Consider the following 23,320-nt stretch of genomic DNA (forward strand, 5'->3'; position numbering starts at 1 on the left):
CGGGGTCCCGAAAACACCCCCGGGGACAAAATAGTCAAAACCTTCAGAATTTCCCTGATCTTACTAACTCCCAATTTATCACCAAATATTTATTCCCATTACCCAATAACCCGGTAATGCTCTAAATACCCCTTGACTCACTCCGAGTCAAGAATAAATCTCGTTGTGACTTTCCCACTAGCTTACCTCCTAGGATCATCTCGTGCTGGGTAACCCTGGCATAACCAAATAATAATAAAGCACCACACACATATCACATATATGCCAAATATGCCCGAAATGGCCAAAATATGAAAATCACCCAATTAATCAAAAATGGGTTCACATGCATATTTAATACTCATAAACATGCATATTATCATTTAATCACATAATAAATCAATTATGGCCCTCCCAACCTCCTAATCAAGGTCCTAAACCTTATTAGGAAATTTGAGGCATTATAATTATCCCCTCCTTACAGAAATTTCGTCCTCGAAATTTATCTGAACTGCCCGGAATATAAATTTCGCACAACTGGTTTCAGTTTCCCAGATCGTTCCCTCGACCTCACTATTTCTGTAACATACCTTAACCCAAGGTATAACTTTGTTCATCAGAACCTTATTCTTTCTGTCTCATATCTGGACTGGTTATTCCTTACAGGATAGCTTAGCCTCAAATCTCCAGATTCTCATAACTCAACTCATGAGTTTCTTTCAACCCATGTCCTCAACATGAAAATACATAATACATTGTATACAACTGACTGTGCCAAAGATAAGGCCGATCCAAAGTCAACCTAACCAGTCATATCCATGACTCAAACTGCCAAACTATTCTAGGGTTTAACTTGCCCTTAACTCCTCACCCCTTCCATGGTGATAATTTTAAAGAAGATACAATCTTCTACTTAAAATTCCATGTTCCTGCTTTTCAATTCAGTAACAATTTTCCATTTACTCTGAGAAGTGAGCATCCAAGCTCTAACCTCTAATAATCTCAATGGTCCCCTGAACCACCTCATGATCCAGATATAACACCTCACCCATTTCATTCCAATGAATGGGTGATAAACATTCTCAAACATACATCATCTCATAAGGTACCTTTCTAATGCAGGATAACTCTCTTTCTTCCTCGGATTTACCATCAGTCTGAGAATAATAAATTGTACTGAATTTCATCTATATATTCATTGCCTTCCTTAACCCTTCCAAGACTTGGAAGTAATAACAGTCTTCATTTGATAAGACAGACCTCAAATTCCATGAAGGCGCACCATCTCTCTTACATAGAGATCTGAAAACTGATCAGCTGCATTATTTGTCCTTGCTTATAGAAATAAACTCACTTGGAATACTGGTCCGTAATGACCCAATGCTAACTCATACTGTCCCACTATCCTGGGCAGCCCCACCATGAAACCCATCGCGATGTTTCCTTATTTCCACTATGAGATAATCAAAGACTACAATGGCCCTGCTGACTTTCGATACTCTGTCTTGACCTGCTAACAGGTTAAGAACTTTACCACGCATCCCATTAAATCCCTCTCCATCTCAGGCCATCAATATAACACTTTCAAAATTTGGTACATTGACATGATGCCTGGATGAAAATAATAAAAGAGAAGCATGAGATTCATCTAGAATCTCCCAATTAATCTCAGTGTCCATCAGATTCCAAATCTGATCTCTATACCATGACAAATTCATACCTGACACTGCAAAACCCTTAGCTAATCCAGCTAAGACTTTCCACTCAATCTTTCCTATTTGTGGTTCACTTAGTCATCTTTCATTTTGATCTTCTCTGAGATAATAATTGCAAGCATACAACTGGCCACCTGGCCTACCAGAAACTCTACTCCAGTTCTGGTCAGATCCTTTAACCAACATGTTGCATAGGCAATCCTTTTTCCCTGTCACTGAGGTGTCATAACCACCTACTAACTGATTCTGATCTACAAGAAGACTCAAAACTCTTTCCCAAGGCACTTGTATTATCCTTACCACCCAAGGAAACTCCTACCCCTAAGGCGTTCCTTGACCTTGGAAAATCTCTGTAGAGAATACACCACAATACCATCGTCCAAGACAATCACAAATCCCATTCAAATAAATCTTTGAATGCTCTGTTCATCTGATTCATAAACACTTGGCATTAAAAAAATTCTCAAATCATAACTCAGCACTCCCAGTGCTCCTATCTAATATAAAAACAATCATCTGCATATCATTTTCCCCTGATCTCAAGCTGGTAATAACCAGGTCAAAGATCCACCTTGGAGAATTCTATCTTAATCAATAACTAAGTCCTTTAATTCTTATAACTCTACTGAACCATTCAATACAATGCCCTAAATATGATTCCATCCCTGGTACCAATCCAATCACCATTCTAGTCTCTTTATATAAGGAAACCCTGGCAAGTCCCCTGACAGCACATCCAGAAACTCACAGACTAGTCTAGTCTGTCCTGATCCCACTAGCACAATCTAAGTGGTATCCACCACACTAGCTAAGAGTTCTGTGCATCTCCCTGCAATAAAACTCTAGCTCTCAATACAGACGTCATAAGCATACAAAATCCATACACCGTGCCAACTGTCTCAAGGCTTCCCACTCTCAAGCCCAAGAGTTACTATCCTTGCTTTACAATTTAGCATTGCCCTATACTTACTTAACCAATCCCTATCCTGAATCATACCAAAGCCAGTCATAACTAGCTTTATCAAAGTCACTGATGAGTCATTTTTATCATAACCCAACTCATCTCTTAAATCACCAATATAGTAGCACTTCCCATCATAACATAACCATGTGATCTACATATCAACTTTATGCTTCTCTATATGCAACCAGCAAGGAAACAACATGGTACCAAAACCAATCAGCATAATACAAAGTCAGAACTAGACAGCTGACCTGTCACCCCTGAGGAACTAGTCTCAGTCTCTCACTACCTCTGAATGAACACTCGGGCTGAAGTCAAGCTGTCCATCCCCCTTTTGCTCATCCTCTCTTAACCTTGGGCAATTCTTCATAAGAAAGCATACCTTTGCTCGACATTTTCCCAGATGACGCCTCTTACACCGAGTGCATACTGTATAAATCTTCCAATTTTCATTCTTACTTGCTCCAATAAGTGGAGGTACCACTATCCGAGCTCAGTGCTCTTTGGCACTCTTCTTCTCATTTCTTATGCTCTCAACAGTAAGAGCCTTCTCTACCACCTGAGCATAGGTAGAGATTTCATGCACTAGGGCAACTCTAATGCCCTGAGCTATTTTGGAATTCAATCCCTGAACAAACCTTTCCTTCTGAGCTACATCTGTGGGTACCACATCAAAAGCGAACTTGGCCAACTCATCAAATCTATTAACATACTCGGTTACTGATGCCTTTCCCTGAATGAGATTTGGAAACTCATTCATCTTAGCAGTCTTGGCTACATCACAATAATATCTTTCATTGAACAACTGCCTAAATTCTTTCCAGTGCATCACAGCTATGTCTCGTGTCTGGGATATCACTTCCCACCATGTCCGGGCATCTTCCTGCAACACATATGTAGCACAGATCACCCTATCGTGACCTACCAACCCCATACTGTCAAGAATGGAACTGATCATGCCCATCCATTGCTCAGCTCCAAATGGATCTAGGCCTCCCTTGAAGACTGGAGGGTAATACTCCTGGAATCTTTCACAGAGAAATTCCCACCTACTCTCAACCCTAGGTTGAGCCAAAGCTGATGCCACTCCTGGCATAACTAAGGAAGAAGTGTTCCCCAACAGATTCTGCTGTTGCTTCAGACACCTGATTTCTTCCTCATGCCTCTGCAATCTTGATTGCAAATCTGTGAACATCTGCTGAAAATTCATAGGAGCAGATGAAGAACTAATACCCTGGCTGTAACACCCAGGCTCTGTATAACCACCACCAGGCCTCATTATTTGCCTTGGATATAAACCTGCTGATTGAATTTGCAGTCAATATCTTGACCCATTAATCATGATGAGCATATCAAGAGCTTTTCCCACGGGATCAATCTTACTACACCACATTCACAAACCACTTGTAGTGCTAAAAACAAGCCCATGGCATTCATACATCAATCATAAGCCCTGCTCTTCCAACATTCACACCATGCCTCCAACTCCAACATGCAAATATAACAATTATATATGTTCATGGAGGAGGTAATCATATGATCACACTTATATATATATATTCACGGAGCATATAATCATACAGTCAAGAGCCAGGCTCTATCAAAATCTCATGCTCCCTAATACAATGTGCGGGTAAAGCATTTACATTCTATTTAAGCAGTTAAGCACATAACTATAGAAATAGTTACCATTCCCTAAGTAAAGCTATCTTTAGTGATGAGTGTACATGCCCAGCTTGTCTCCAGGAACCATAAACCTTGGCTCGCTCTGATACCAAGTTGTAACACCCTAAACTCTAGAGACCGTTATGGTGTGCCTTATAAACAGTGCTAAACTCGCTAATCAAGAAATTTGGCCAAAATCGTGTAACTTAGTATGATTACCGGTTTAGGGATTAAAAATTTCGACTAAGATCTAACGTTTCATTAGAACGTTTACTGTATACATTGGGATCCCAAAAATATAATTTAAAGGTCTATTACAATAAAATATTTACAACCAGCCGATCTAAGCGGCAAAACAGGGTTTAACCCTAGTTCCTCTCCTTTAAACCTCGGCCGTGGCGGTCGAGCAGCCGCATATGTACACATCGTCACCTAAGCTCTCCAACTCAAGGATGGTCTAGCTTTCTTTTTCCTTTACTTGCACCACATAGCACTCGTGAGCCGAAGCCCAACAAGAAAACTCAATATGCTCATGAACACTCATATCATGACATCAAATCATAAGGCACACGCCTAGCAAATATAGCCCTATTCAAGCAGGAAAATGAGTTCACGTAATGATGAATATACAACATCAACCGATGATCATAATAATCATCCAGGGCTTTTAGCCCCCAAATAGAAGAGTGACAATTGTAATAGTCACTAAGGTGGGTTTTGTTCCCATTATCCATGTGACAATAGGGTCACTGGGGCTTTGTAGATAAGTGATCATTTCACTAGCTTAAACAAGATAGGTGTTTGATGAACTAGTCACCAATATAACCTACCGCATGACCATAGAGTCACAACCATGGGATTCCACTCCCTAGCCACGTGACAAACAGTCACATAGGCGTTTGGCCCTGGCTCTGAGTAACTAGTCCTAGACTAGTCAAGCGCTTATAATTTTCATCGACCTTAGGGTCGGTCCAGTATCAATGCTCCTAGAGTCATTCAACACTGATATCAATTAGATCTAATCTTTTATCGGCCATGCGTTCATGATTTTTATGTCGTTTCTGGCTCTTAGGTTAGTAATACGCGACCAGTGCCGACCCTGACTAGTCAGTGCCATACGCAAGTAAGCAATGCTACCATACATATATCATATGTCAAATATCTGAATATAAGGCATTCAAAATGCTTACTTAACAATTTCTAGCATAATTAGGATCATGCATAAACACAGAGGCTCAAGCTCTGCCAATCTCATATTCAATATTCATAGCATGCCCTAATCACATGTTTCTTGTGTAACACATGCATCACATTTAATCACTTGACATGCCTCAACAATAACCATGCATGTCACATTTAAACATCCAACATGCATCAAGAATAACCATGCATGTCATATATATAGGGTGCAGTTTTCTTACCTTTGGTCCAAGCACAGTTTACCAATAAACGAGCCACAAGCACGATCCTGATTCCAAGCCTCTAGTGATAACCTAGTCACAACCATAAACGGTGATCCGATGAGTTCAAGTTCTAAAACCAATCCCGGAACCAAGACCTAGCCTCCGAGACATCAAATCCCACTAAACCGGGTATTAGAAATGATCCTGAGGCCTAAGGTTTGAGTTCCCATGACTAAAAACCCACTTTGGTAACTTTTCCTTTTTTGAGCCACGACCCCAATCATTAGAGTCGCAGCCCCACTCAAGTCAGGCCCAAAAACTCTTCTCTGACAGCAATTAGAGCCGCAGCTCTACCCAATAGAGTCGTAGCTCAAATAGCCCAGCAGCCCCAAACCACTAGCTTCTTCAAGCTTGAGGCACAACGCCCAAGAACAGAGCCACGGCTCAACCTCGAACCCAGCCAAAAAACCTCCATTTCTTCATCTAAAAACCTTCCAAAAACCTACCCAAACATATCTAAATCCCAAAATCAAAGTTCCCAAACATCCCCATGATCCAAAACCAACAAAACCCAAGCCTCAATCAGATCAAAAACTCAGCAAAACACAAAATCCAATTCAAGCTTAAAAACTTAGAATTTAAAACTTGAATTACCTCTGATTGGGTTGTTCCCAACTAAATCCTTCGGCTAATAAGATTCTAATCTTCCCTAGGATTGCTATGCCTCAATCCTCGCTTGAATCTGAGTCCTAGAGCTCAAGTTTTCTTCGAAAATGCGATCGGGAGACGAAAGTGGAACTTAGAGGGAGAGAGAACGTACATAACGTTCTTTTTATTTCAATAAAAGGTTACTTCAAGCTTAAGTAGCCTCAAACAAATCCTAACGCTCGTGGTCCCGAAAATACCCCCGGGGACAAAATAGTCAAAATCTCCAGAATTTCCCCTGATCTTACCAACTCCCAATTTATCACCAAATATTTATTCCCACTACCCAATAACCCGTTAATGCTCTAAATACCCCTTGACACACTCCGAGTCAAGAATAAATCCCATTGTGACTTTCCCACTGGCTTACCTCCTAGGATCGTCTCGTGTTGGGTAACCCTGGCATAACCAAATAATAATAAAGCATCACACACATATCATATATATGCCAAATATGCCTGAAATGGCCAAAATATGAAAATCACCCAATTAATCAAAAATGGGTTCACACGCATATTTAATACACCTAAACAAACATATTATCATTTAATCACATAATAAATCACTTATGGCCCTCCCGGCCTCCTAATCAAGGTCCTAAACCTTATTATGAAATTTGGGGCATTACAGCTAAAAACTCTCAACTATATGAGTTTTATGCAAATTTCCCCAGTCAAGTTGATGAGCAAAAATATTTTGTTTGAGGCAAGACAATGCCTTCCGACATTGATTCGTTTAATACTTTGCTCCATCTCCCTACTATTCCAGCCATTGAAGATGAACATTGCCGAAACATTGAGCTTGCCAGGGGCTTGATCTCATTATCATGGTGGTGATCCAAAGCATTTATTCCGCTGGAAGTTGAATCAAATTGCCCATGCTTGGGCTTATTTTGTGAGTGCTCGTCTGCTGCCCAGCTCTTATGTATCTTCTATTGATTAGGAGCGTTTTATTTTGGTTTACGCTATCATGATGGGAGAATCAATGGATGTGGGACGAATAATTAGGTATAGCATTCGCAACATCAATAAGTTCAACACCACTGCTGGCTTGGCACATGGCTCGTTCATAACTCAGTTGTGTAAGACTTATGAGGTGTTAGTGCTTGACAGAGACATAATTTGGAAGTCCATGAAGCCTATCACTCAGTCTATGGTTCGTGGTTTTCCTCTAGCCACTCTTGAGCCTCCATAACCTGGCCAAGCCCCTAAACGTCCACAAGGTGAAGACGAGGAGGAGATTGATCCAATTGGTACAGGGGCCACTGAGGAGGGGGGACCAAGTAGTAGTGCATCACATTTGGCACTTGGTAGGCCTATTGATGAACACACTCAGCGTACGCATGATCGACTGGATTATATCATCCGCCAAAATCAGTATTTAATCCAGTCGCATCATGCGCAAAATCAGTATTATAATGATTACTTGGTACAACAGAATGAGTATGGGCGTGTTCATGTGGAAGAATTGAATGCTTTGGTCACTAGGTGGACGATGATTCTGCAGATGAACACTACTTCACCCCTCCACCGCAGTTTCACCCATACAACCCACCACCACCACCACCGCCACCGCCATACTGATGTGGCGTGTCTTTTGAGGTAAGTTATCTCTCCATGGTTTTCATGTCACATTGGGGACAATGTGAAGTTTAAGTTTGGGGGAGGGGCTTATCATTTTTATTTCCTTTTTTAGTTTAATGTTTTTAATTTAGTTTTGTCTTTTGTGTCGAAAAGTTAAGCCGATGAAATTTCTTTAATAATTTCGTCTGTCATCACTTGTGAAATAGCGATTGTGTGAATAACCGTGTGCTTGGTTTGATTACTCTTTTGATTAATTTTAATGCTTCTTGGAAATTTGAATATGTTGTGTAAATGTGATTAGTTAGCATATGTTATACATGTTTTTACTTGGGTATGATGAATGAATTGTGGAATAGGATAGAACTTGCATTGCTTGTCTTTTGAGACGAAATCCTTGATGACATGTGTGTTGGAAAATGATTTAGGCAATTTTGTTGGAACGTTTGAGCCTTTTAAGCTTACCGATATTATTTTATCCTTAGTTTTCCCCTTTGTGCCTTAACTTGCTTGATTAATTGTTTAACCACACTATTAAGCCAAAAATGTACCCATTACTATTTTCCCTTGTCCTTTAATTATGCCATAAACTTAGAAATAAGTTTGGGGGAAGTGAATTGTATTGGGTGAGATTGTCAATATGTAGATAAATGATGTATTTTAATGATTGAGAGAAATGTAAAAGCTCTTGCAACATCACTAATTTATGTATATCAATCTAAAAAAAAGAAAAAGAAAATGAAAAAGGAAAAGAAGACTTAAAGAGTGAAAAATAACTAAATAAGGTGATGTTGGAACATTGTTTTGTGATTTCTCAATTGTTAAAAAATTGGTGAATTGGGGGATGATTATTAAAGGCAAGATGGTTGTTTTGATTGGTTTTGATGTGCTTATGGTATAATGAAGCTTAAATGTCTTTTCAACTACCGTTACCTAAGCCACAATGTTATGAACCTTAAAAGTTCTGTTGATTCCAAAACATGTGTTGTTGACATTAGTGGAGAAAGGCAAGTATGCAAGCATATTGAATATTGGTTAGCGAATTGTTGTATGAGTGAGACATGTATGATGCATTCTAATTGTTCATTTTGTAATTTTCAAATCATATTCTAATTTCCAATTGAGGCATTTAGGTTAATTGTTAGAGTGATCGGATTGAAATTCTGGTTGTAAAATGCAGTTAATATTTTGTGAATGAGGACAATGCGATGTGAATACTATGGAGGCTTAACTGTGTGTGGTGTGTTATGTTTAAAGTTTAGAGTCAATCTTTACTCGAGGGCGAGTAAAAGTTAAGTTTGGGGGAGTTTGTTAAGTCTAGTTTATGTCATGGTTATGTGGTGTGTTTAGGTAGTCTGTTATGTCATTTTTATTTCATTTAGTGCGATTTTACGCTTTTGTTTGTTTGTTTTATAGTTTTTGTGAATAAAAAGGAAGATTCGAATACTTGGAGGAAATTTGTTCAAAAAGAGAAAAAATATCCAAGTTTCGGTGTTGTTTTCGACAAAGAATGGATCTTGGAATGATTTTAAGACATTGGTGATTTTTCGGGCTTAAAAATGCATGAGTTGAAGAACTTCTTAAGGGCCGCGACCAGCCTCTTAACAGAATCAATGTTTCAGAGTTGAGACTCGGGTCGCAGCACGACAAAGAAGGGTTGCGACTTTGCAGAGCTAAATCCCAGAAATTAGAGACACGGGCCGCATCATGGCTTTGGGAGAGTCGCGACCTAGAGGTGCAGATTCTCAAGAATTAGGAACACGGGCTGCGACATGGTGCAAGTAGAGCCGCGGCTCGCCTCTCTTAAAAACGAAAAAATTAGGTTTTATAGAAAAAAAAGGGAAAAATCGGAGAGGACAGACAGAGGGGAATAGTGAGATAGTTTTGGTGGCTGAAAAACTTGGAGAATTCTCAAGTTATCATCTATTTCTTTATGTTGTTCTTGAATTTATTTCTGATTAGAATGACAATTATGAACTAATTTTCTGTTTAGGGCTATTAGTTGAATCACTTGAATCCTTATTATGAACTAATGCCATTATCATTTCTTCTTCATCTTCCTTTCAATCCTTACAATTTGTGCTTATTGATTGATTATAGATTGGTCATCTATAGTCATTATCTTTATGTTTTTTAATCAAAATCTGAAAAGTGCAATTTGAATTTGCTTTGGTTGTTTAGGACACAATTCTAATTTGGAACGAGAGTATCTAGATTAATTGTGTAACTATCTTTTTGAGTTGTTGTGGTTATTGCAGTCTTTGTGATTAAATTTACCATAGAAATATAAGGAATTTTCACTTAAGGTTGAGTTTATAATTCATAGTATGATTATAAACTGCTTTTGTCAACTCATTAATTGAAATAAGAAGAAATAAGAAGAAATTGGTAATTTGTATTAGGGATTAATAGGGAGGATAGTTGATGAGATTAAATACCCTAATTACTCTCTCATTATTTAAATTCAAGGTTTTGCTATTACTTATTGTTTTATTGAGTTCTTGAGTATTGTTTTTGCAATTTATATTTGCTTCTGCTTTGTTTACAAGAATCAAAGTTTAATTGACCAAATAGAACAAAAAGATTAGTTGACTGGTAATTTGTGATTCAGTCCTTGAGGACGACACTTGGTTTTACCAAGATTATTAATGAATTGCAATACGTGCACTTGCGTAGCTATAATTTTTGCAACACCTATGTAGGTGACTAACGAGTCACACTCCGTATAGATGACTAATGAGTCTATCTCTGTGTGGGTGACTAATGAGTCACACTTTGTATAGGTGGCTAATGAGTCACACTCTGTATAGATGACTAATGAGTCTATCTATGTGTAGATGACTAATGAGTCTATCTCCGTGTAGATGACTAATGAGTCTATCTCTGAGGTCCCATGCCCTCCTAGCCATGTGACGTTTTAGTCACCTGAGCTTATAGCCCTGACTCTATGTAACTAGCCTTTAGACTAGACAAGCGTTTTTGTTTTCATCGAACTTAGGGTCAGTCAAGCATTTCATGCTTATGATGATAATGCTTATGTCGATTAGATCTAATCTTTTCGGCTTGCGTTAAACACGCTAATACTGTTCTTGACTCATAAGTCAATACCATACGACCAGTGCTCAGTACTACTGTCGAACTTGACTAATAAGTCACAACTTCACAGTCAATACTGACACCATTGCCGATTCCTAACTCATAGGTCAGTTCCACTCATAAGTAAGCAATGCAACCAGGCATATATCATATGTCAAATATGCAAATACAGGGCATTCAACATGCTTACTCAACAATCACTACCATAATTATGATCATGCACATTTACAGAGACTTAAGCTCTGATCAATCTCATATTCAACATTCATGCCATGTCCTAATTACATGTATCTTATGCATCACATGCATCACATACTGGATGCAGTTTTCTTACCTTTGGTCCAAGCACTGGTTACCAATAAACGACCCTCAAGCACGATCCTGTTTCCAAGCCCCTAGCGATAACCTAGTCACAACCGTAATATAGCATCCCGTCAAAAATAAGTAAATAAATACTTCTGGACCAAGTCCTAGCCTCCGGGACGATGAATCCTACCAAACTGGATAGTAAGATCGATCTCGAGCCCTTAGGTTTAAGTTCCCACGACTAAAAACCTATTTTGGCCATTTCTTCCCTTTTGGGCCACGACCCCAAAAACCCAGGCCACGGCCTGATCAAGAACAGGGGCTAAACCCCTCTCTATCTGCGTCGTGGGTAGCGGCCTGACAAAAAGGGGAAGCGGCCCAAAGTGCCCCCAACAGCCAAAAACCTCATTTTTTCCAAGCCTGGGCTGCGACACACAATAAAAGGGCCACGACCCAACCATGAACATAGCCATGAAACTCCGATTTTCCCATTTCAAATCCTCCCAAAAACCTATCCAAACATACCCAAATATCATAAACAAAGTTCCCAATCATCTCAATGGCCCAAAACCACCAAAACCCAAGTTTCAATTAATCCAAAAACTCCTCAAAACAAAAAATCAAATTTCAAAACTTAAGAAATTCTAGGAAACGGAAACTCAGAAATTCAAAACTTAAATTACCTCTGATTATGTTCATTTCTCACCAAATTCTCTGGCTAATAAGCTTCTAATCTTTCCTAGAATCGCTATGCCTCGATTCTTGCTTGAATCCGAGTCCTAAAACTCAAGTTTCCTTTGAAAATGCGATCGGGTGTCGAAATTGGAACAGGAGGGAGAGAGAACGTTCTGAACGTTCTTTTATTATTCTTAACAGGTTACTTCAAGCTTAAGTAACCTTAAGCAAATCCTAATGCTTGGGGTCCCGAAAACGCCCCCGGGGTAAAATAGTCAAAATTCCTAGAATTTCCCCTTATCTCGCTAACTCCCAATTTATAATCAAATATTTATTCCCATTACTCAATATCCTGGTAATGTGCTAAATATCCCTTAACTCACTCCGAGTCAAGTAGAAATCTTGTTGTGACTTTCCCACTAGCTTGCTTCCTAGGATTGTCTCGTGCTGAGTAACCCCAACATAACCAAATAATAATGAAGCACCACACATATACCACATGTAATGCCCCAACTCCTGGGATCATTACGGTGTGCCTTGTAAACAGTGCTAAACTCGCTAATCGAGTCATTTGGCCAAAATCGTGAACTAAGTGTGATTAGCGGTTTAGGGATTAAAACTTTGGTTAGGATGTAACGTATCACTAGAACGTTTAATATATACATTGGGATCCCGAAAATATAGTTTCAGAGTTTATTACAGAAAATATTTACAACAGGCCGTTCTAAGCGGCAAAACAGGGTTCAACCCTAGTTCCACTTTAAACCTCGGTCGTGGTGTATGAGCAGCTGCATATGTACACATCAACACTTAAGCTCTTCAACTCAAAGATGGTCCAGCTTCCTCTTGCCTTTACCTGCACCACGTAGCACCCGTGAGCCAAAGCCCAGCAAGAAAACACAATAAAGCATGATATAATATCAACAACGATCATAATAACTGTTCAGGACTATCAGTCCAAGCAAATAGGTGACAATAGCCAAAAGTCACAATAATGAGCATAGCTCCCCTCTAGCCATGTGACGATAGGGTCACCAGGGCTTAACTGATAAGTGATTCTTTCATAAGTTTGATCAGGACAGGTGCATGGTGAATGGTCACCAACATAACCTTCCTCCCGACTCTAGAGTCGTGCTATGGACAGCGTCCCCTAGCCATGTGACAAACAGTCATCGGGGTCATATACCTTGGCTATAAACATCTGGTCATAGACTAGGCAAGCGCTTATAAGTTCTTCGACCTTAGGGTCGGTCCCGCATTAATGTCGTGGAGCTATTCAATGCGTAATCATCGACCTTAGGGTCGGTCTAACATTAATGCCATAGAGCCATTCAATGCATGATTCTTGTTTTTAGAGTGGGTCCCTGACTAGTCAGTGTCATACACAGGTAAGTCATGCCACCAATCATATATCACATGTTCCATATCCATAAACAAGGTATTCAGCATGCTTACTAAACAGGTATTAGTACAATTAGGACCATGCATAAACACAGAGGCTCAAGCTCTGAACGATATCATACTCAGTATACAAGCATGTCCTAATCACATGTTTCTCATGCATCATATGCAATATATCCAGCAATCCAACATGCACCAATAATAACCATGCATGTCACGCTTAATAACCAATCAACATGCATCAAGAATAGTCATGCATGTCATACTCAATAATCAACCAACATGCATCATAATAGCCATGCATGTCATACTCAATAATCAACCAACATGCATCATAATAGCCATGCATGTCACATATACACAGGGTGCAGTTTTCTTACCTCAAAGTCGAGCTAGTACGATTAAAAGAACGACCATTGAGAACGATCAACCTTTAGTCCTTTAGCGGTCACCTATTCATAACCAAATATAAGGTATCATCAATAAAAATGATCAACATAAGTTCCCAAACCAATATCTAGCCTCTGGGACATCAATCCCCACTTAACCGGGTACTAGGATCAACCCCGAGGCCTATGGTAAGCATCCCTAAGCTAAAAACACAATTTCAGCCAAAAATGCCCTGATGGGCCGCGGCTCACCACAGCCATGCCGCGGATCATCTCCCTGACAGAGGCATTTTTGCCTTAGAAACCACCTTAGGCCGCGGCACACAAAAGCCAAGTCGCGGCTCATTACCCAGATCAGCCAAAAATCAGCAACGCACCAGCTCGACCTCCCCTGCATTTTCCCCAAGAACCAAGCCTTCAAACCAGTTCCAAAACTTATCCAAACACACAATTAATCCTCTAAACATCACCCATAACTCCCCCTCATCAAAACCCAACCAAACATACACAAAAACTCCCCTTGATTCCCACTTTCTACATCAAAAACCATAAGCTGAAAACCAAAAGGAAAACAGAGCATAACCTAAATTCAATGGCTAGAACTCACCTTAAAAACGATTTTGAATCCCCTTAAATGTCTGAATCAAGTTCCCTAGCTCCCACCTTTGATCTCCTAGCTCAACTCCTCAAGATGGCTCTCAAAATTCAAAGAAAGGATGAAGGAAGAAGCTTGTACGGGAGAGAAAGGGAGAGGTGAGGATAGGCTCTATTTTATCATCATTCCACAGCCTTCTAAAATTCCCAAGGCTGATATAAATCCTTAAGGCTAAAAGACCATAATGCCCTTAAGCCAAATAAATCCCTCTAAAAGCTTTCGAGGGTAAAACCGTCCTTTATCGTCTATCTCGTTAATTATAATTAACGCTCTCCAATTCCCGCTATTCTCAATACCAATAAATCATATCCCATTACCCTTTAATTCCCGGTAATGCTCTAATCATTAAATTTACCCCGAGACTCACCCCGAGCCCCGAACTTAAACCCGTTATGACTAGACCGAACACTTACATCTCATGATCGTCTCATGTCGATTAGCTCGAACCAATCCACCTTATAATGTGGCTATATTAATTAATCACAACCATGCACCCAAAACATACAATTACGCCCACAGTGGCCAAATTACCAAATTACCCTCATAATTAACATATGAGCCCATATGCATGCATTCACTATCATTTAATAATATAATTCGCGTAAACATGCATATAATCATTAAATACTATAATAAATCAATTATGGCCCTCCCGGCCTCCTATTCAAGGTCCTAAACCTTATTAGGAAATTTGGAGCATTACACCACATATATGCCAAATATACCAAAAATGGCCAAAATATGAAAATTGCCCAATTTAACAGAAATGGGCCCACATGCATATTTAATACACCTAAACATGCATATCAAGTCATATTATGATATAACTCACATATTCGCATAATGATACACATAATCATATATTTCCATAATTTGCCATCCTGGCCCCCTAATCAAGGCCCTAAGCCTAATTAGGAAATTTGGGTCGTTACACTCCACCTTCGAGGACAAACTTTGGAGGGTAATCTAACTCTAAGGCACCCACGACCTACTAATTGTCAAAGACAAGGCCTCACCTAGGAGGATCCTCGCCCCGAATAGTAGCCTCAGGGAGTAACATACCCCAAAGATGTTTATGAGCATTCGAGCCAGTCACTGTGAGTTGCCACGTGTCAGAGATGAAAATATGGATAACATATTTGAACTAGATGAATCATGTATTACACGCACAAGAAGTGAAATTACTACTAGTACTCCTGGTTCTTTATGATCATTTTCATGGCATCATGAGATGATTGCTTATGGACCATTTTGTATTTGAACTTAATTTTTGTTGACTATTTTGTATTTGAATGTTGGACTTTATGTTCGTTGATTTGAACTTTGAACTTTCTGATAGTATTTTTGATTGTATTTGGACTTTGGAGTTGAATATTTATTTTTATTTTAAGGATGAATGTTTGTTTGATATTTTAAAGTTTGTCTCATATTGTATGTTTTTAATAATAAAATTAGAATAATGTTTTTAAGCTTCAAACATGTTTGATATATTTTTAGTTTATTAAAATATGATTATTTCAACACTTAAAAAAGAAAAAAAAACTCAGTTTAGGCGGGTTAACCCGACCAACTCATTGGATGAGTTACATTTTTTTTTCTTCTTATTTGGGCAAGTTACAACATTGGGTCGGTTGACTATATGTTATAACCCGACTAAACTGACCAAAGTACAACCCTAATGTGTCATTTATTCTTTTAGTTTAGTTCTATAAATTTCATATCGTTTATTTGACTCAGTGTCGTTGGCCAAATTTGTGGTCAACGAAAATCAAAGAATAAATAAATATAAATTTAAAAACTATGTTTCCTATAAAAGAAATAAACTAATTTAATAAAATATATGAATTTTTTTAGGTATGAGCATCACTTTTACTTCTACTGTAGGAGCGTTTTTAATTTTCGGCACTTGAAAAATTATAACCCAATATTTTTTGCATGATGGCGCACATTATTGTTATAACATGCATCCTTCTAATTTTTGAGAAATTCTTAATAATTTACGATGCTGAAATTAGAGTTCAAACAGTTTGTTGCACCGTGTCTGATTTTTTTTATACGCGTGAAAAACAGATTATTTGAACTCTGATTTCGGTACCGTAAATTTTTTAAATTTCTTTAAAATTGGCAGGATGTCTGTTATAACTATAATGTACACCATCATAAAAAAAATAAGTTATAATTTCTCCAAGTAGCGAAAAGAAAAAATACCCCTGCGGTAGAGGCAAAAGTGATGCCCTTACCTAAGAGCTCCATAAAATATAAATATGAAACAAAGTGAAAAAAAAAAAATTAAAGCAAAAAAAAAAAAAAACCAGCCTTGACCTCTTCATCATTTCATTTATTCCTCTTCATCTAGATATGAATTCCTAAACTGAACTGGAACCTTAATTTCCTAAAACTCAAAAGCTGAATTGTCTTGCAAAATCCCACCCCCACAACCCTTTTCCTCTAGACTCCATGGATAGTGATGGGCTTTACGAACGGAGATGGTGCATGCTTCACGAATGACGATGGCAGAGGCATTGTGAACGATAATGGTGGCTGGGAGATGGGCAACGGTAGTCGTGACAAGATTTGATGGTGAAAATGGATTCATGAATGATGACAGTGGTTTGACTTTGCATTTGGTTTTCAATTTTTTGTTGTGGTGTCTAAATCTAAGTTTGGGTTTGAAGGTTGTTTACACGAATGAATCTGGGTTTTGGTTTGAAGGCTGATTTGAATATGGGTTTGAAGGCTTATTATGAGAGAGATATGAGGAAGAGTGAGAAAGAGTTTAAGATGAACTAATATGGTGGGGTATATGAGTTTTGGTTATGATTATGTTAGGGTTTAGGAAATCTTTGCTTTTTTTTTTTTGGTTTGGGGAATGCTTTGATATCGATATGTCTGAGTTTTTGCAATTTTAGTGAAAAAATCTTTATGATGGGAAGTTGCTTTCAGAATCATGCTTATGGTCACTGGAATTGTGCAGCTTCTCCCGTCAACATTTCTTGGTTTATGATTAAGTTTTTGTGTTTCAATTAAGATTTAGGCTTTTTTTCTATGAAATGGGAAGAAGAAGATCAAGGAGATGAAGATGAAGGGTGGGGATGTAGGGAAGAAGATTAAGGAGATGAAGATGAAGGGTGGGGATGTAGGGAAGAAGATGAAGGAAAAAAATTACTTAATTTTTAATTTTATTTTTTAATTAATTAAATTTATTTAAAAAATAATTTTTAAATAAATAATTAAGAATTTCACACGTGGCAGAGCTGTAAATACGGGTCGAGCTTTTTAGCACAGCACGGAACCGACACAAGCTAAGGAGGCACGCGCACGACACGACATGGAAAAATATGGGCTTGGGCCAAGCACGACATGAATTGCAAATTAGCATGACACGACACATCACAACATGGGTCTGAGCACGATGCGACACGACAAGCCCGAAGACACGACATAAAAGCACAAACAAACTAGCCCAAAAAGCACGACACGATAAAAAGTCCGATATTTTGACATTAGTAATGATGATAAATTTTTATTTGTCAATTATATATAAATTAAAATGATAATAAAAGTCTATTATTTTTCACAATATTTATGATTTTATAATTAAAATAATTATAAATTATAAAATATAAAATTAAAACTATATTAATTTGTTTTAAGATTTGTGAGTTAACAATTCAAGTATTTATTAGTAGGTATTCAAATTATAATAATTATCTTTAATATAATTTTGTGTAAATTATTGTTGAAAAATATATAAAAAATATCTCAAACTATAATTTAAATAAAGAAATGTATTTAGAGTGACGGTTAGTTCATCAATTGTTAAAGAAGAGGCAGGGGTTTAATTCTCTTTCTCACATTTTTTAGCAATAACAAAATGAGTCAAAAGTCAACCGACCCAATTTGGGCACGACACGACACGACACGACATGGGTCATGCCTATGAGTCTTGTTGTGCTTATTCCTTCAAATATGGGTCAACCCAACACAACATGAATTTATATACGAGCTTGACTCGATACTGCCCAAATTATTCGGAGGCACGAAAATATAGGCCATAGGGAGCCGGCTCGACCCACATTTACAACTCTACGTGGCTAATAGTGTGTTGTTACGTGTGTCGCACTTAACAGATTTAGCTAACATTTAACATCTAAAATGGCTCAAGTGTAACAAAAAAGTTATATACGGGGGCTTTTGTGGTAAAATAAGTAGTAACGATGCTATTATTTTTATTTTCCGTGTGGGAAGTGATTATTTTTTATAAATAAGTTCTTTAATTTTTTCATTTATTTTAGGATATATATCAACAAAGGACAACATCTTTTATTAAAAGTGCACCTGGGTCCCAAATTTAAATTTATTAAATGTGTATCATGTAGTTCTTTTTTATTAGAAATTTTTTTACAAAATGTACAACGAAAATCAATTTATGACCTAATTGATAAAAAGAAAGTTTGGGTCATAATTCTTTTTCCCTAGGTCATAAATCAATTTCTACTATTGATTTTGAAAAATATCTTACAACTGAAGAACTTGATACAGGAAAATGTGATATAAAATAAAGAATACTGATAAGTGCATTATAAGTAATATTGTTTTTTAAAATAATGCGCATACCTGAAATAATTTGTAAACTGAAGTTTTTATATATAGGTAAACTTACTTGTTGCAGACATAAATCGTTGGATAAAGAGGAAGAAGAATAATTGGCGAAAAAAAGAGAGAAAGAAGAATGAGTTACCTGCTGAGAACTCTGACGATGAAGAAAGAGGTAGACTCCATAATCAGAGACACCATTGACAAGGTCCTCGTCCTCCGCTTCGGCCGAGCTTCTGATTCTGGCTGTCTCCATCTCGACGACGTCGTAAGTCTCTGCTTTCTCTATTATTTTATTTATTTAACTAAGAAAAAACAAAATTGTTTCTTAATTCTTGTTCCATTCTCAACACAGCTCTGTAAATCAGCGCGAGAGGTTTCTAAATTCGCAAGTGTGGCTCTGGTAGATATTGATTCTGAAGATGTTCAAGTTTACGTCAAGTATTTTGACATCACTTTCATACCCTCCACCATTTTTTTCTTCAATGCTCATCACATGAAGATGGATTCTGGGTATTTAATTTTTTCTTCCCCTTCATAATTTCTCTTAATCGTAGGATGATTAGCTTTTGAACCCCCTTTTCGAAACCCCAAAGTTTAGACTTGAAATTTTAATTGGATAAGCCATATCATATATGCTGTTCAATAGAATTGGATTTGTATATGTATGTTAATACACTATCATCGATCTATTTTTTATTTTCTCTTGAAAGTGGGAGATGAAATTATTTGCTTTTCTTCTCTGAAATAGTGATATTTTGAAATCCATTTCTTTAACTAATATTCTTTATTGTTAATGCAGTACCGCTGATCATACTAAATGGGTTGGAGCATTTCACCAAAAGCAAGATTTTATTGATGTAGTAGAGGTATGTAACATTTTGCATACCTATCTTTTTGTGGTCACAAAGAAAGTACTGTGATTTATTAATGTTATAATTTTTTTTCTTTACTATTGATTATTGTTATTGGGTTCTATACTATAACTTTCTTTTCTTTGTTTTTGCTTTTAACTATTTGATGAAAGTTTCTATTAACTTTGAACATCTACTTATGTTCATACTAAGACAATGATGGATTTCTTTTTTCAGGCCATTTTTAGAGGAGCCATGAAAGGGAAGATGATTGTGCATTGTCCCTTGCCACCAGAACGAATTCCGAAATATCAGTTATTATACAAAGATGTGTAGAAGGTGAGTTCTATAAAGGTGTAATGACCTTTGGGCCTTCATATATGCACAGATTGTTTGGTATTTTTTCCTCTGCATCAATATGAAACTGTTCGAAACTTTCTTCATGATTCTCTTTCTGTACTTTGGACTTTCTTCATGGTCCTTGGGCATTTGCGAGTTGGGTGGCTGGTTATCTTTGGAAAGTGAGGGAAGCTTCACATAATTCCTTGGTTTACATGCAAAAACTAATGTTTATATGAACATGTTTAATTGTTAAAAGGCAAATTTGGACTAGAATGTTTTCTCCAGGCCGTATAGAAGTGCATCTTGGGCTAAAAGATGTTTCTTCTGCGTATGAGCTGTGCTTTAGAACCTTAAGCGGCCAACAGAAGATGTATGGGATGTATTGAAGACCTTGGGATTCCCTTGTCTATAGTCAGCTAGAGCTGGGATTCCCATCAGATTCTCATCTATGTGAGTCCAATGGAAAACTATGTTGGACAAACTCTAGCCTACAACACTAAATAACACAAAATATACATACATATATATTACTAATTATTTTATCATAGATATTATTATAAATTAATTAATAATAATTTAAATGATTACAATTTTGATTGAAAATTAGAAATCACTTACTTAAATTGTTATTTTATTTGATTTAAATTTTATGTTGTATTTGTATATTTTTTTCTTATAAATATATATTAAAACTATTAATTAAAATAAATTATACATAAATTTTAGTCGGATTTGTTGAAATTTTTGATAAAAAATTATTAATATTGTCAAAAAAGTTATTTAAAATTAGAATAAATAAATTAAACTATATAATTTAGTTTACGAAATAGTTTATAAGGCATTTAAGGAAGTAGGTGGGGACTTGAGGGAAATTAGGCTTTGTTTTGTGGTGTTATTTTAAAGGACAAAATGTTTTTTTATTTCGAACTATAGCACTTGTACATTTTTGCCTACTAGACCAAAAAGTATCATCAAAACTATAGCACTTGTAGACTTGTGCCTCTTCCGTCCAAAATATTAACGGTTTGATGATATAATGAACTTCAAGTTTCTTCTTCCACAGTGCCAATATTGTGGATGGACAATCATAGTGTTGTAGCCTTGGTAGCGAATCCCGTCTTCCATTTGCGCTTTAAACATATTCAAATAGACTTGCACTTTGTTCATGATGAGATTCTTGCGAAAGAGATTTCAGTTTGTTATGTTCCATCAATCGATTAAGTTGCTGACATACTTACTAAGCCATTTTCTATCGATCGATTTTAGTATCTTAAATCCAAGTTCAAGGTGTTTCCAACCCTGTTTCGCTTCAGTGGGATGATAAACCAAGTGGTTTAACTGAATAAGTTTTATTTCAACAATTCTTTTCTGTTTGTAAAATTTTGTATTTGTTAATCAACAACTAATTGGTTAGCCTTCTTGTAAATTATGTTTGCTCTGTATCATTGCAAACTTCTATAAATAAGGAGCTTGTCTCAGAAGTTAATTAGCTTTGCAAAAAAACATCTAAGAGTCCTTCTTGATTTTCTCTCAATGTAGCTTTTGCATAGATAATTCCTCCTTTGTTTTCTCTTATGGTTTCATGCAAAGCAGTTAAAGAGGAAAGGCTTTGGCTCTTTCTTATGCTTTACAATAGTATTTAGAGCTTGGCTTTACAGTTTCTTTTGTTGAGAGCAATTCAGAAGTTGTTATTATCTTTGTTCTCTCTTCTCTTGAGGATGCATCCGAATTGGATTGTCATTGTGAAATATTAAATCATTATTCTTATAAATGAGTATTGGGTCATTTGTCAAATAAAAATAATAATTATCTAGTTCAATTCAATCTTTTGGGTCGTTTGTCAAATAAAAATAATAATTATCTAGTTCAATTCAATCTAATCTAGGTGCTAAACAAACTTTACAATATGTAGAAATAAAAATAAATATAAAATGAAGAGTAATTTTTTTATATTTTATTGGAAATTTTTCTACACATGGAGTGCTCAGGTAGCTAGTAGTAACATTTCAGAAAAAAAAAAAACAAAAAACAAAAAAAGTGGGGTTAGTATTAGGCCATCTCCAATCCCACGGGATTACGGCAATATATGCCGTGGAGAGCACAAATCTAGCTCCAACCCAACTCCAAAAATGTATGCATTTACCGTTGATGAACAGTGCCACGGCATATATGCCGTGCACTGTTCACACGGCATTTTTTTTTTAAAGATAAATATATTTATATCTTATATATATATATATTTATATATATTAACATATGAGTATTATGTGAGTTTATATTTTATGTTGGATTTTTTAAATTATAAATACATATATAATTTAATTTTTTAAATAAAATTTCAAATATTTCATAATTAATTTTTTATATAATTTATTTTAATTTATGTGAAAATTCTTACTCTACACTATAAGAAAATAAAATTAACATTGAAATTGATTAAATATACAAAAGATAATTAAAATATTACAAACTTACATTCTAATATTAAAATCAAATACACCAAACATAAAATGGAAAACAATATATATATTTTTGGTGTAATTTTTGGTGTTGTGATTGGAATGGAAAAAAAATATGGTGTTAAGATTCTTTAGTTTTGGTGTTGGTGCAATACCATAATGGGGTAATGAGTTGAAGATGCTCTTAGAACATCTTTAATAGTGTCAAAAAATTGGTGCAATGTTATATTTAGTACATCTTATAAAATATTTGACTCCAATAACATTGTTTCAATAACATTGTTTCAAAAAGTGTGCCAAATTTGGCACATTCTAAAAGTTTTGCTAAATTTGGCACAAAATATAGTTTGTGCTAAATTTAACACATCAATAAATGTTACTTTTTTATTTACCATATTACAACTAATTATTATAATTAATAGTTGATAATTAATTATTAACTATATATTATTTTTTATTTATAATTTTAATGACAATTTTTTTGGAATACATGGATAATAAAAAATAATAAAAAGATTTATTTTTATATATTCTTA

The 23,320-nt window shown here is 36.4% G+C and overlaps 1 protein-coding gene across 3 annotated transcripts; it reads left to right on the forward strand.

Annotated features, from left to right (window-relative positions):
• Positions 1-19,089: 19,089 nt before the first annotated feature.
• LOC133807972 (uncharacterized) lies at positions 19,090-22,096 on the forward strand. 3 transcript variants are annotated; one of them, XM_062245844.1, is made up of 5 exons: positions 19,090-19,397; positions 19,485-19,642; positions 19,932-19,998; positions 20,221-20,322; positions 21,389-22,096. In XM_062245844.1, the coding sequence occupies exons 1-4, from the start codon at positions 19,266-19,268 to the stop codon at positions 20,317-20,319; spliced, it is 456 nt and encodes a 151-aa protein (XP_062101828.1). In that variant the 5' UTR covers positions 19,090-19,265; the 3' UTR covers positions 20,320-20,322; positions 21,389-22,096. The 3 variants fall into 3 exon arrangements, with proteins under 3 accessions (XP_062101828.1, XP_062101826.1, XP_062101827.1); XM_062245843.1 differs by lacking the exon at positions 21,389-22,096 and adding an exon at positions 20,611-20,913 and having other exon boundaries at positions 19,092-19,397; XM_062245842.1 differs by lacking the exon at positions 21,389-22,096 and having other exon boundaries at positions 19,091-19,397; positions 20,221-20,913.
• The last annotated feature ends 1,224 nt before the right edge of the window (positions 22,097-23,320 follow it).

This window comes from Humulus lupulus, chromosome 1, assembly GCF_963169125.1.
Source record: "Humulus lupulus chromosome 1, drHumLupu1.1, whole genome shotgun sequence".
NCBI classification, from domain to species: Eukaryota; Viridiplantae; Streptophyta; class Magnoliopsida; order Rosales; family Cannabaceae; genus Humulus; species Humulus lupulus.